Source organism: Opisthorchis viverrini (genome assembly GCF_000715545.1).
Source record: "Opisthorchis viverrini unplaced genomic scaffold opera_v5_1, whole genome shotgun sequence".
In the NCBI taxonomy this organism is placed as follows: Eukaryota; Metazoa; Platyhelminthes; class Trematoda; order Opisthorchiida; family Opisthorchiidae; genus Opisthorchis; species Opisthorchis viverrini.
In genome coordinates, this window is record NW_008751657.1 from 5,818,200 (window position 1) to 5,832,734 (window position 14,535).

At 44.2% G+C, this 14,535-nt stretch overlaps 1 protein-coding gene across 1 annotated transcript in view; it reads right to left on the bottom strand.

The window, feature by feature from the left end:
* Window positions 1-3,175: 3,175 nt before the first annotated feature.
* The window catches only part of T265_00092 (hypothetical protein), a gene marked incomplete at both ends in the record, with an annotated part of 21,923 nt that continues 10,563 nt past the window's right edge, over window positions 3,176-14,535 (bottom strand). The window contains 3 exons of the mRNA XM_009163749.1: window positions 3,176-3,429; window positions 5,741-5,828; window positions 7,804-7,920. Coding sequence (XP_009162013.1) covers window positions 3,176-3,429; window positions 5,741-5,828; window positions 7,804-7,920 — 459 coding nt within the window. The remainder of the gene's footprint in view (window positions 3,430-5,740; window positions 5,829-7,803; window positions 7,921-14,535) is intronic.

Consider the following 14,535-nt stretch of genomic DNA (forward strand, 5'->3'; position numbering starts at 1 on the left):
CAGTTGCCAGGATATTCAAGATGCCCCAGCACATTTACTGACACGACACACAGCTGACATTCACTAGGCTGCTAAAAAATCCCCGGCAACCTTACGAGTTGAGTGCTATGCCAAGAGAAGATGGATTGTTAACAGAAAATTGAGACAAATAATCAGTTGCGGAAGCGACACGAATGTGAAAGAGCGCGTTGTGCGCTGAACGGGACACGAACCTTTGGGAGGGACGCAGCACTCGACGGTGAGGACGGTTAAGCTGGTGGGTGGTAGCACAAGTATGTCTGAGGATCTGCGGTTTGTGGTGGTGGTCGACCGACTTAACTGTGAAAGAGCGCGTTGGGCGCTGAACAGGACACGGACCTTTGAGAGGGGTGCAGCACTCGACGGTGAGGACGGTCAAGCTGGTGGGTGGTAGCACAAATATGTCTGAGGATCTGCGGTTTGTGGTGGTGGTCGACTGGACGGCGGTGCATCTAAAGAAGAACGAGACCAAGCCGAACAAGCACCGTACAGAGTAAGTCTGGTCGTCGAATGAGACACATTCGATTGAACACGGGAGGTAGCTGATGTAAAAAAGGGACAGATAGAGACACCATTTGCGGGTGGTAAAAGCAGCTCATTGCAATAATAGTTGCATGCTTTCACAGACAACAGAGGACAAGAACACAAACCAAATCAAAGATAAACCGCGGGGAATATTACGCGATGTAAGTTACCCATAGTATGTAGGTAATGGAAGGGTTTCGGAATCATCCATCGTACTAAGTCTCGGAAGGGAGGATCTGTAAATGGCTACACGAGACGCTCGTCGGAGCTGTTTGTATGTGTTCACTTTTGGTGGAATCGCCCGCCGGCAGATGACCTGATCTAATAGGCACCGCTCTTTTGTTTACACGATGCATGCCGTATCAATATTTATCAACTGTTCAGACGTGCTGCTCCTGTCCGGTCTCTTTCTGGTAGCTGGTAGAGTGGCCGTTCCGAGGGACAATAGTCACCCAACTAGACTAGCATCACACTGGCACATACAACAGGAGGCCAATGGGATAGACACATGTAGATCATAGAAAGCAGCTGACGTCTAATCGGCAGTATATAAAAAGTGCCTTGGTCATTTCCTCAATGTTCGACTACTACTACAGGTTATTTCAAAGACCGGTTTTGCGACCTCCAACCACTAGAATAAGTCATTCACATATAAATAAACATAGTGGTTCAGTGTTTTCTCATACACAGAAGCGCTTTATCTGATCTTTGATACCGTTTCGGGGCATATATAACATTTTATTACAGGAAACTAAGGACCGAGATGCAACCAAGTAGCTGAAGTTGAGTTGGAGTGGAAGCACGGACTTTAGGGGTGAGAGAATCGTCTCCGGATTGGTGCCATGTTTTAGGCTCCATTTAAATCACTAATTCAACAATGAAGTCATCATCTAATCCATTCTAGGGCGAACCTAGCGTTTCGTCCGCGTGTCATGCACGACCAACTTGACTAAAAAAACTGCTGTGCCAAAGAACAGAGAAGGCAACCTTGATCCGATTTAAACTGACAACTTTAGAGTGGTCCCAACAAGGATATGTAACTTCAAGTTGCATGGTCTCATTGCGAAACATTAGTAGTGCTCGTATCACGATCAGTTAGATGATATATTAGATGACCGGTAATGAGGTGAGAATACTTGACCCGTAATATAGACTCAACTGTTGCATGAAGTTGGCCGGTACTACGTTCATCTGTGGATGCATATATATATATANTATATATATATATAATAGTTTTGGAGGTTTTCAGGCCCGCTTCGTGCAGCTGAGCCAATGACAATGATGACCTGATTCGTTAAATACAGAGCTTAAAATGAGGGTAGTTTAGGGGTACACTGACAATGCTCAACGAATTCGTCCAGGGGTAAGCGGATGCCATCTACATGATCTACGCGCTAAACACTTTTCAGAAGACTAAACTAAACCGCCAAGACCGCACACCAGGAACCATAAGATAGTAGCCCCATTTCCAAGTCATTAAAGGCTTATTGTTACTGGTTCAGCTTGAAAGTAACAGGATCATGTCCATTAAAACAAAGTAAAGACCATGGAAAAAGACACTCAGTGACAGCTGTTGGGGTAACTGAGCTTTCGGTGAACGGAATTGTATGAACACCGAAAGTAGGAACGTTATCAAACTCGATTCACGGTGTTCCTAATCAGGCGCACATAGGGCTAATGGAACCCTGTTAGCACTAGTGTTGTTAGACTTTGTGATTTCGGCTGGTTGTGTGTAGTTTGTAGAGGTCACTCATCAGATCACGCGTCACAAACAGTCAAACCACGTGACAATTCCTGCCCCACTTGCAACCTTGGCCGACAACATGTACAGTAAAATGTATAGTTAAAAGTGCTGTTCACTGGCTGCTCCGGGGGATTGAGACCAGTAATTCAATCGAGCCTAAGCTCGATGCTAGATGGCGTATAACAAAAACAGTGAATCTGACGACGGCATTTCCCCTCACGCTTCATCATTCTACCGGATTTATCTTCTGCCGTGTGTCCGGTAGTAGTAGTCGAGCTAGTAGGAGAAATCTGTCTAGTTAGAACCAGGCCGATAATCGTTAATATCGTACCATAACTTTGTGGCTGGATGTCCTAGTACCTTTCAACTATTCTGAAACTGATTCCAATGTGTTGTTATGCGGGTCTCTAGCGAATGTTAGGGCTCTATTGAACTGCTTCATGCCGCCTCCGTGAGGAAAACTGAAGAGAAGCAGGAAACAAATAAACTGGTGGAATTGATTAGGAACGGATTACTCAAAGATCCACTTAGAAACACCGGGACAACAATGGAGAATGGATTTTAAAAAAACAGGAAACTTTCCCGTTTGCATAATGAATCCAAGAGCAAACTAGGCATACAAATCAACATTACATCAAATAAGATCTTGAGGATCAGGTTATGCAACTTGAGTGATTGCAAACGGTCAAGTGGTTCGTCTACTTTCAGGGGAAGACTAGTAAGTTCCACGTTAAGAGACAAACGTATAATGAACGTAAATGCGGCTCCTGCAATCAAATCATGAAGTGTCCACAGTCCTTGGGAATTTCAGAATATCCGAAACCTTCACCCCCCAAAGAGATAAAAAATCAATCAGAGAAAAACGAACACTCGTTAATAAATCATTACTCACAGTTTTGCGATTTCCTGAGCAACTTCTCCTGGGTCATCATCTGGGGGGTCTAAACTGTGGTTATTATCCAATGGATTGAAGAGGTCTTTAGCTCCAACAGCAAAAGTAACTGGTCCACGACAACGCCTTTCGGGGGCGCATGACATTGACAGCCTCTCAAACAGTTCTCTACTCATTTGGGTATGTTCTTCGGTCATTTTTTCCATTTGAAGCGTCAGATTCCGGACTTCTTGCTCTACTGCCTCTAGGCCTGGATTACAGGGGAACGGTGGAGCATTTAAATTCGGCGTGTGGTGTCGCACAGTTTCCGGTCTGTGGTATAACGCAGGTATTGATGAAGGCAACATGCAGTTGTTTTTGCTTTGAGACGCAGAGATGTTTCTTTGCATAGAGGATGCACACTAGCAGTACATCTGATTTAAATTACTTAGAATAGAAATCTCTCATTACACACACTTCATATCAGCGAAAATACGTTCCTAGCATAGTTTTAATTTCTCAATGTAGGCAGCTGATCGCGACTGAAAGTGATGAATTTTACACGCAGACCCAAGGGCGATTAGTAGTAAAATTCTAGTAGAGACGTTAGTCTCAGTACTTTGTGAAGGAGGCTACTTGTCCGCAGTTGAAGACAGAGCGCCTATCCACTAGTCGTTGGTAATGACTCTTGCGTTTCGAAGTTGACGAAGCCTACTAGTAGCTTGGGTGCGTTGATTGCTCCGCAAATATATACTGCGTCTTAATCCAACTGAGGGGCACATTTAAACAGTTAAACGCCAATGACAGTGCCAACTAGTCTTGGTCGAAAGAAAAGCACGACAACATCGACTTGGTTATGCAACTCTTCTAACACAGGCGCATCGTTAATTTTCTTCACTTCAATGGTACTGCGTACCTATTGGTATTGACCAAGGGAGCTAGCAGAAACGACGAGACATATTCAGAAGGACTAGGTGGAACAGTGAGGTTGGTGTAAAAACATTGGTGACCCAAGGGATAACCACTGAGAAAAACGATCTTTACAATGGTACAACCTACCTTTTGACGTCTTATTCCACTGATCCCGTAAGCTGATCCAGGATTTGATTTCTAGGAAACCAACCAGAAGGATCACTTTAGAAAATGCAAGCGATGCGCATTCAGAAGTTTTTCATGAATAAAAACTGTGGCGAATCATATTTAATATGGAAAATTAACTTTGGCCCACCTGAGATGACCGGTAAAACTTCCACTCTCTCCTTCGCTTCCGAGACTAACCATTGGGAAGCTGTTGGGTCAACTGGACAGCCATTTGGAATTACTCCCCACCAATAAAGGGACCGGAATCGATCATGAATAAATGGCATATCCACTCGGACTTATTCACCCTCAGTGTGCGTTTCAACTCGACGCTCAAGCGTCTGAGATTCGTTTTTACTGGTCTATTTAGGTTTGTAATCAAATATTAGCCAAATCTTCTAACTCACAACAGTTCACACTAAGGGTCTTCGAGTGTATGGACGATGTCAAAGTTCGACCCATTAAGAAAGCCTGTTAAGGATTTCAATAATGACGATGAGAGTCAATCTACCTGAATCTTACTTGAAGTTCAATCCCATTATTGTGAGGCGGCCTCAGCGGAGCAGCTGTTAAAGCACTTGTCTGGTAACCACAAGGTCGCTGGTTCGGAGGCAATTCTAAATTTTATCTTTCGTTCAACAATGTCGCGGGCAGTAACAAGGGCGAGCAGGACGTTCAGTCCGATTGCACACCCATGAAGAGTCATCCGCTCAGTCACTCGGTTGTAAAGGAGTTGCATCAGTATGACTTCCGTTTGATTGTGTAGGTTGTTGAATATGATGGCACCGTAATTGACGGGTACGCATTAGACTGGTATCGGAGCTAGCGACCTCTCGGGTAAAACCCGGTGGTTCCAATCCAACGATAGATCCGACTGAGATCTCATCCTGAAAGTATGGTGAGTCAGCGGTGAAAAGCAGACAAGCACTGTACAGCTGTTTCAACTTCTTTCAGAACCATAGGCAGTGTGCTGGCGGATCGCGTATACTGTGCTGACGAATTCTTCGTCACAGAGTAGCCTCACTGACAGGACGAAATCTCAATTTACGCTTCACAAACTTCTCAATATCGAAAACACCGATCCATAGAGTGCGTACGAGAGTCCTACCACTGAAATTTGTGAATTCTCATCACATTCGAAGGCACCATTTGACTGGTTGTTTTCCTCTGCAAATGGGCTAGTGTTTTAAACCACACAGCATGAGATTAACAAGGCATTCAAGAAGGGTAATATGTGGTGTTTTGATGTGTACTCAACGACTGAGAATGTATTGTTTTATCGAGGACATAAATTAATGCATCTAAGTCTCCCAGACAAGATGAAATAATAAACAGCTAATAAAATCAACGCCCCCTCACCATCGACAGCAAGATCAAGAGTGAATATCGGTGTATCGCCATTACGTAAATGTAGAAGCTAGAGAAGAAGAAACGAAGGGAGCCCGGTGATGTTAATTTGAACTATACAGCAGAAAGCAGAGAGTATAGCAAGTAGGACGTACCAGAATCCAATTCCTTCAGCTGTTCCTCTAAACTTTGACTTTCTCGGTTAATTTCTTCTTGCATCTTGGCTAGGCAGTCCATTTCCCACTAAGAAAATATATGGATAGTTCAAAAGTGAAGGAGCGATTCGTTCAAACAACACAGCACGGCTCATTCACAAGCGTGTCGTTCTAACCAAACAAGTTTTTTTACAGCAGCTGACTGGTTGAGAACTTCGACACTGCAAGGAACATTTTCACTTGGTTAGGGTTAACAAGTTTTAACTAGCAGATTGGTTAGAGCCCTGAGCCCTCGAGACAACAGGTTTAGGCTACTAGTCCGATCATACTGTAGATGGTGTAGTAATATTTTAGGCTTCTGGTAAAATCACCTGCAACAGGCTGTGTAGGATATATTATCCCTCAAAGTCACCATCAGTGAATAGACGTAATACACTACTCATACGGTTGATGAAAACTCTTCGACAACCCACCACCGATATCGTCCTTCTTGGGGCTCATCATGTAAGCGCAGTTCTCGAGTTTCCGTCAACCGTACGTTTAACTTGAACCTAAATTGCACGAAATTGGCGGCACACGGGGGCTATCTTGAACTACTCGTCTACCCATCCGAGGTCAGTAACCACTGGTATGGCGTCATCAAAGTTTAGTCGAGTAAGGGCCCTAGGCACAGAATTTGATCGGATAGTGGCCTAAATTGAAGTAAAGAACAAACTTCGAGAGTAGTGGATATCTAGCTAGCTGGATTAGGCGTCAATTACGAAGGGTGTTGGTACCAATCGGGAAACCCATCAGGGAATGTATTGAGACTGTTGTTATTCCATACAAACCAGGGATATCAGAAGCCATTCGAAGGCTTCTACGCACAGCCAACGTAAGAATGACTTTCCAGAAAGGAAACACACCACGCTCTGCATTGGTGAAACTGAGGGATCGCATCCCGGCGAACAGAACCAGGTACCATGTTCACAAGATTAAATGCATCGACTGCACTAAGGTCTATATAGGACAGACGGACAGCGAACTTCACACCAGAGCAAAAGAGGAAAATGAACAGGCCACCGAGAAATGCAGATGAACATCGAGCGTTACTGAAAAACACCAACGGCGGAACATGTACCGGGCACGGAACACAAAATAGATTTGGAAAATGTTGAAGTTCTGAGGTCCGCACCACAGAGTGGTGGCCAGGGGGCGGGGAAATAGAACACAAGGCGTAGGCCTGGCGTGTGAAGAACGGTTTTAGATCAGTCGAGCTGACACGTAGTGGTGTGCAGTTATCAGAAGTAGCTTAGCTCTGAAGAAATTGTCGTAGCGCTTACAAGCCCACATAGACCAATGAAATCTACTTAGCGGCACCCAAGGTGAATCCTCGATTGAAGCAAATTGAACCGGGACTGAGGAACCAAACCTGATAAAAAATAATATGAAATTCCCTCAACACATCAACCGGAAGACTTAGGTAGCCTTTGACATTCAACATTGATCTGGTGCGCCAATCTGAAGAGGTTTACTGATAGGTTTTACGTCTACCTTGAGGTCTGGTCAACTTGGTGACTTGCTCATCTAGCCTGAAGAAGATTTTGTGTTAAAAGCGAAACGCTACCCAATTAAAAAACAATTGTTTACCAAGCCCTTCTGAAACAATGATTTACTGATATTACGTCTACCTTGAGGTCTGGTCAACTTGGTGACTTGCTCATCTAGCCTGAAGAAGATTTTGTGTTAAAAGCGAAACGCACGCTAATTAAAAAACAATTGTTTACCAAGCCCTTCTGAAACAATGACTTCTCAGTCAGGTCAACCTTTTCAAATGATCGAAATTCACCCTCTTTCAACACTCACAAGGCCAATCGGCCTCACAAATGCAGTCTGGTTGCCCAAAAATGACAACCTGAAGTTACACTCTCGTGAGTTAGTTCAGCGGTATAAGTCAAGAGGGATGGCCGGATTGGTTTTGTCCACCTAACTTATTGATTGTCCTAAATTTCAACTTGCAAGAGAGAGTAAAATGTGTTCACCTCAAGCAACAGCCTGGGTGGTTCCACAGATTGAAAAATTACCTTTTGTTCATTTCTATAGTCAACAGTATCCTCCTCTAGTTGATCCAAATATTCCTGCTTTGCGACTGACTCCAGCTGAAAAAATCGCTCACGTGCCTCGGCGACGAATTTGGACAGCTGTAAAAGATTAGAAGCAAAGAAATGAGATTCGCGCTAGACCGCACTGACGTCGTAATTTTTCATCTTCCAGTCTGAGGAAACGATTCGTCAGATTACACACGCAGATACAAGCAGTTGACACCGCATCCGGCGACCGCTGGGGAAATATTAGAAAGGCCAGAAGTCTCGACATTCGACGAGATCGTGGTAAAGTTATCAACCAGAGCTACGGACTTATTAAAGCAGCAAGACAGTTTGAAGTGTACTTGAAGTATCTGCTTATGATAAAACGAATAAAATGACCTCCAATCTCACCCCAAAAGCCTGAAAGTAAAACATCATCAAATTGGAAGCGAAATTCACCTAACGTGATCTCAGGACAATGTCATGCCGTATAGAAGCGACTGCAAATGGCACACCAAAAGCTCTGTTAACGGGTATGGAACGACTCCTCGTAGGTAAGGGTATCCAAGCACCAGATGTTCGAATAATTTCTAATCAAACACTAAGCGAGAAATTACTAAGAAGTTGAAGACTGAGTCTGACACGATGCAAGATTCGGATAAATAAAACGAGACGAAATAAGTGAAGGGAAATTCAGCTCAACAGTCAAGTCTTCTTTCTCGACCAGGAAGACACGTACTTAGGAGGTAGTGCAAGACTTGGCGATGTGGATATTTTGTTAAAGTTAATGGAGTAGAAACGGTCAAAGATACCCTCACACTCAGATTTGCAAGATGCTCACTTGAAGTTCGTCCATTTTACTCATTTGCTCTACGACTGGCTTAGATGCCCAATTCTCGTTCATCACTGTGAAGTTCCGGCTTTCACACCTGCAACAAAGGATTTGCGAAGGTATGCAGAAGAAACCGAACTGGCTGGCGAAACTCTATAAACAAGAACTCATGATACAGATAACCGATTGTAGAGATCTGCGTGGTGTACCAACCGACAGAATTGGGATTAAGAGTTCACGAACATCTGATTAAAGAATTACTTCGTATTCGCTGACCGATTTCATTTCGGTCCGGCTATCCAGTCACCTCACATTTGCATCGAGACCATCCCAGATCTGTTCGACACACTTCGGTTCACTGATTACAGTCAGTGGAGAATAGATGCCCGTTGGAGGCGATGGCTTAGCCAGCTGACTGTTTCGGAATCTGCAGTTTTCATGACAGACGGGGATTAGAAGTCTTGCACATTAGATGTGATGATTTGGACACTGAAGCGCGATTAAGTGCGATTGGACAGTATCTTAATCAGTTTCGGGGTTCTAGAGCTAGGACATGGCAGCTGCGATTTAGTTGAGTCTTCCGGTCAAGACATTCACGTTTCTTTGCCGGGTCATTGCTCGACTGCAGTGAAACAGTTTCAGTCAGTCTTTAACTGAGTGAGAGGAGTGCCATGAGGCATACAGTGCCTAAGCATGTGGAGAACGAGACTTCAACAGCATAACTCTTGGGAGGTGAATGGAGTTTCTAGGGCGGGTGTACGGCTCGTTCAGAAAGCCATGCGCAGAAACCCACATTACTGATCCGGCGTTCCAACACACGTAACAGAACCTAACGCAATCTAACTTCAAAAGTCCTGGGGCTAATGCATCTGTTGAAATAAGCCAATTTCCCACCATTTTGATTAGTTGGTCTGCCAGCATGATTTTAAATTTCGTCTAACTCAAACTCGCAGTAGCATTTGACACTTTTCAGGTGTGAAATGCACATCAAGCTGCGCGGTCAGATCACTGAGGATGGTAAAAATAGTTTGGGTCTCCAAAGACTCCAACCATAGAACTAAAACGCTAGATAAGAATGTTCGTTGGCAAACACTACAGATTAGATTACATGCATACAGGCACAGAATATTCCATTATCACACAGACACACACACACACACCATATGATGGCTTCATAGTCTCCTCACCTGATACCTGTCATACGAACCATAGTGTGCTGTAGCATCGACGGTGCCCCAACTAAGAGTTGAAACAAGGGTAGCCGATGATCTACACTTGTCGGTGGAATTCAACAACGAACATGAGACCGTTCCGGTGGGTCGACCGGAGGGAATCAGGTTGGTTCGACTGCCACATTCAACAGATCTCTGCGTTTTCCCTTGGGCTTTACAAGCCACGCACGGTTTTGTAAAAGTGAACAAACAAAAGCCACGTAAAATATCGCCATCAATCAACCTCAACAATAATGCGATGTCCCTGGGGAGCGACGGGCCCTGCCATAGAACAGTGATCAAGGCGAAACGCAAACAGGTCTCTGTGATTTTGCCCTACCTTGATTAACTACATTCCCACAACTCGGAATCCATTATTATCCGATTTGTTATAGAGCGCTAATTGGCTTCAACATTCGGATTGCTGATGTTGTATTACACGGTACCACCATCCCACCCAACAATCGAGTAACCCATAAATCAGCGCCTGTCCAACTGACAATTAGCACCAGATCCAAGTGTTCTAAAAGCAGGCAGAATTACAAGGAATATCAAACAACGTGGGAGGCGGGGGAATAAATGAACCCCAGCTTTTACGTACCGAAGTTTTTGTTCCACCTAATGGATGAGCAAATGATAGTACTGGGGTTCGAATTGACCCAGCAAGGCATGTTCTTATTAAAATACGATAGATTTTAACTATTCGTAATTGCATGCGCATTTTTGGAACACAATTTTCGGGATACAGAGGTGTATACCTAAGCTATTAAAGCGGAAGATAGACGAAAAACGAGGAATTAGGAGGACAAGGCATGTTCACATTGGGCCAAGGAACTCAGCTTCGAAAACACCTCTCAGATCGACGGACCACAGAAGTACCTGGCCGAATCAGTGTAACGGATGGGAAGGACCTTCGCTGGCAGTGTTGGAAAAACTCGTAGAACGACTCCGGTATTTTTCAGTTAGTGCCTATGGCATGAAGGCGGACGGAGTACTAGGGAATGCGTCATTTCATGGTAACATAGTTCCTCAGCAATCAATCGAACATCAACCGAACAATCTAAACTAATCGACAAAGTGATGGTAAGTGTAAAATTTCTAGTAATCGAACTGCGTGCGACAGCAGTACAGTATAGTACACGCTCTATGAACTGCATTTCCATCAGTATAGTTGGTTGGGTTTCAAGGCATGTGTCAAAGGTGAATAGGAGCGATGACAAAACGGCACTCCCGTTATCAAGTTTTTGACATCCCTTCCCCGTCCTAATCACACTGCCTCGAGTTAGAACGGAAGCTATGCCTGAGGCTGAGGAGGGGGTTTACAATATCAGTTAGTGTTTATGAAGCGGAATTTCCTGATCGACTCGGTCGAAAGAGTTGTGAAGATGACAAGGAAGTAGTTCGTCATACCGTCTGGAGATTTCAAGATCGTGTGAGCACAAGCTACAGTGTCGGTAATAGATCACTGCGCCATGTGTGCAAATTAAACGCTCTCGGTGAGGGCTTCAAAATGTCAATAAGGTGACGAACAAGCATTCTCGGTAACACTAGGTCACATAAAATGGGACTAAATTTCGACAGATTACCACATAACGTGCTTTAAGCAATTCTCTATCCGTGAGCGAGGCAAGATCCTCCCAACATATGACTGAACAACTGGCACAGAAGTACAGAAAGTCCTGAAATACAAAGGAGACAACTTGCCAGACTATTTGGATCTGTACAGATTCCAAATTAATTCAAAACAGACCTGGCTGTCAACAACCCTCAGCGACCCTGTGAGTTGTGTATCCCACCGAAATAGACCTATTTGACAAAGGGTGGTTTTACACAAAATCGCTGGATTGGGTATTTTCAGACACCCTAGATCTCCAAATCCAGACGAATTTTTGAGATTTACTATCCTCGACCTTGATCGAGTATAGCGCAAGACACTAAAGTCAACCAAGTGCGGTTGATGTATGACTATGACATTTCTCACCTCCAGTTACCATTGAGATATTTCTGAAATCGATTTGTACCCTCACAGTAGTTGATGCCAAGTGAGAAAACTGATTTAATGGAAAAGTGATGACTCCGGAATTTTTCTGCTCGTCGCAGCCTTGACTCGCTGAGCCCAAGGCCATCGCATTCTCAACAAACTTTACCCTCTCACAGAGATCCTTCGGAAAGGAGCCATCCTCTCGAGATATGAGATATTTCCCTGACCGCGCTAAGTACGAAACTTTCGGATTCGTTTGAGATATTTCTGAAATCGATTTGTACTCTCACGGTAGTTGATGCCAAGTGAGAAAACTCATTTAATGGAAAAGTGATAACTCCGGAATTTTCTGCTCGTCGCACCCTCGACTCGCTGAGCCCAAGGCCATCGCATTCTCAACAAACTTTACCCTCTCACAGAGATCCTTCGGAAAGGAGCCATCCTCTCGAGATATGAGATATTTCCCTGACCGCGCTAAGTACGAAACTTTCGGATGTTAGGACATAACAGGACACTGAGACATGCGGAGTCGTTCTCCCTCAACCGCTTCGTGCTGATAAAGTGAAATTAGCCAATCAAGTGCTGAGAGTGATTGTTGGCTACGGCTATATAAGTAGGCCCAACTGAAAAAGGGAACCAGACAAATCCATGGAGTTTCTTCATCCACTGGCATAATCCAGACGCCATTTTTTGAATTGTACACACTTGCAACAAGTAAGGGATCATTACGTCATAGAAGCACAGAGAGGAACTTACATTTGCACGTAGTCACTTAGGCGCTGCAAACATCGGAATTCTACAGCGCGCCGCGCGTGCAAAAATGCCGTATATAATTCCGGCTGAAATAACATGTCGAAAGGAACAAAGTTAAGGGTTGTGTTAACAATTTACTCAAAGCGAAACTGTCTGGTCGCCTATCCTGCTCCTTTTCCTAAATTACTTGCCTTTTACCGTTTCCAGTTATCCATAAATACTGACTCGTGGAAAAACTACTGTGGTTGCAAGACGAAAAGATGAAAAGAAGTTAGAAAAACATTCGCTTTAAAGAATGGAGTAAATTCTTAAGGGGTGCAACCTAACGTATCGTCCCACCGGCGAGAGTGTTGAAATTATGCCAAGTTCTGGGGTTTCCGGGAATTCTTGCTCAATTTAAACGTGTTGACCCAAAAGTGAGAACATAACGGAGGCCGCCTCAGAGCGTTCGCACAACACTGGTCTTCAAATCCTTTTTTAGTCGCTTAGCTGTAACGCCCTTCCTTCCCCTAGCTGCCATGCCAACCGAAGGAAGCACGAGGGCCGGGATACTGCCAGGTTACCCGAACCTAGACAGGGGAATTCGAGAAGCAGAGGTCGGGTTCGAACAACGGAACTTCCGTTAAGTAAATTCGCGCTCTAAAATAAACACTTGGGCCACCTCGCCCCTCTTCAAATCCTACTATAGCTTGAGGTTAAGGCACCATCACATCACTTCGTTATTATCAGTCAACAGTCGCGCAATGTCATTGAATATTAGCACATTCCTGGTCGAGAATCCCATTCGCTACGAGGCGGAGCACGGCCACCAGACTCTTTCCTGTCTGACAGTATTCAGAACTGAAAATAGTGCAACGAAAGCGATAAATACCACTACCATCGGTAACAAACCAAGCTAGGCGAGCGAGCTTGCATATTTACGGAATGCGAACCATGAGCGTATTCGTCCCCTTTAGTCATCGGTTTCGATTTTCAATGCAGTTTCCTCCGAGCTCCCTAAGCTACTGTAAGGGGAATAGCAGCACGGTCATAGAACCCTTGAATAAAAGGAGCACTGAGTTATTATAACATGGCTTTATTGGTTTTCTCGACTCAACACTACTTGTACAATGCTTATACTTATGCTGCTGAAAACTTTAACAACCCACTTTCGGCTTCGTCTTTCTGCAGTTCTACTGAGTAGGTGGCTACCCGGATTTCCTTTCAAACTTACCATACAAACGTCAGCGTATACGTAAGTGGAGTTATGCAATCACTAGCAAATTAACTTGATGTTAATGGAAGACTCCACTCAATCGCTCGTTGACGTTCATTACAAAAGGGGGTTGAGCTGATATTCAGTTGGGCCTCTCCTTAACACCAATGTTATTTGCAAATATGTCTCCGGAAAACCGGTTTCCTAACTGATAGCGTTTAGGACTGTTGTTCGGGAGGAAGTATCATCTGCAAAGCCATCGCTAAACAGAATCGAAGAGGCGGCTTTCAGTAAGTTTCATGGACAGAAAGAGCCACGTGAAATTAACATAACGAAGTATTTGGGTTTTGTTCCCCAGGTGCACCAAGTTCGTTGTATGTGGACTGGTTAGCATGAACTGCGAGGAAGTGAAGCCCTGTTTAGAATGCAGAAAGTATCGAGATACATGGCGCTGTCTAATAAAATACGGGTGGGCAAGCCAAAGCGTGCCGGCTACTGTGTGATCACAGTAACCTTCCTTAAAATATTGTTCCCGCAAGAGAAGCTCCCCCTGTGGGCAAAAAACAAATTTATTTACTGAACAAGGTTTGAAACAGTGAATTGTAAATAAAAAATCGTGCACCACCTTTGAATCAGGAATTGGATGGCACACTTTCGGTTTCAGTCAGAATGACTGTGCTTTACAATGACGACGCCTATTGTGGATGATAGTGTTCCTTAGACGGCAGTCTGTACTGAGACGCTATATATATATATA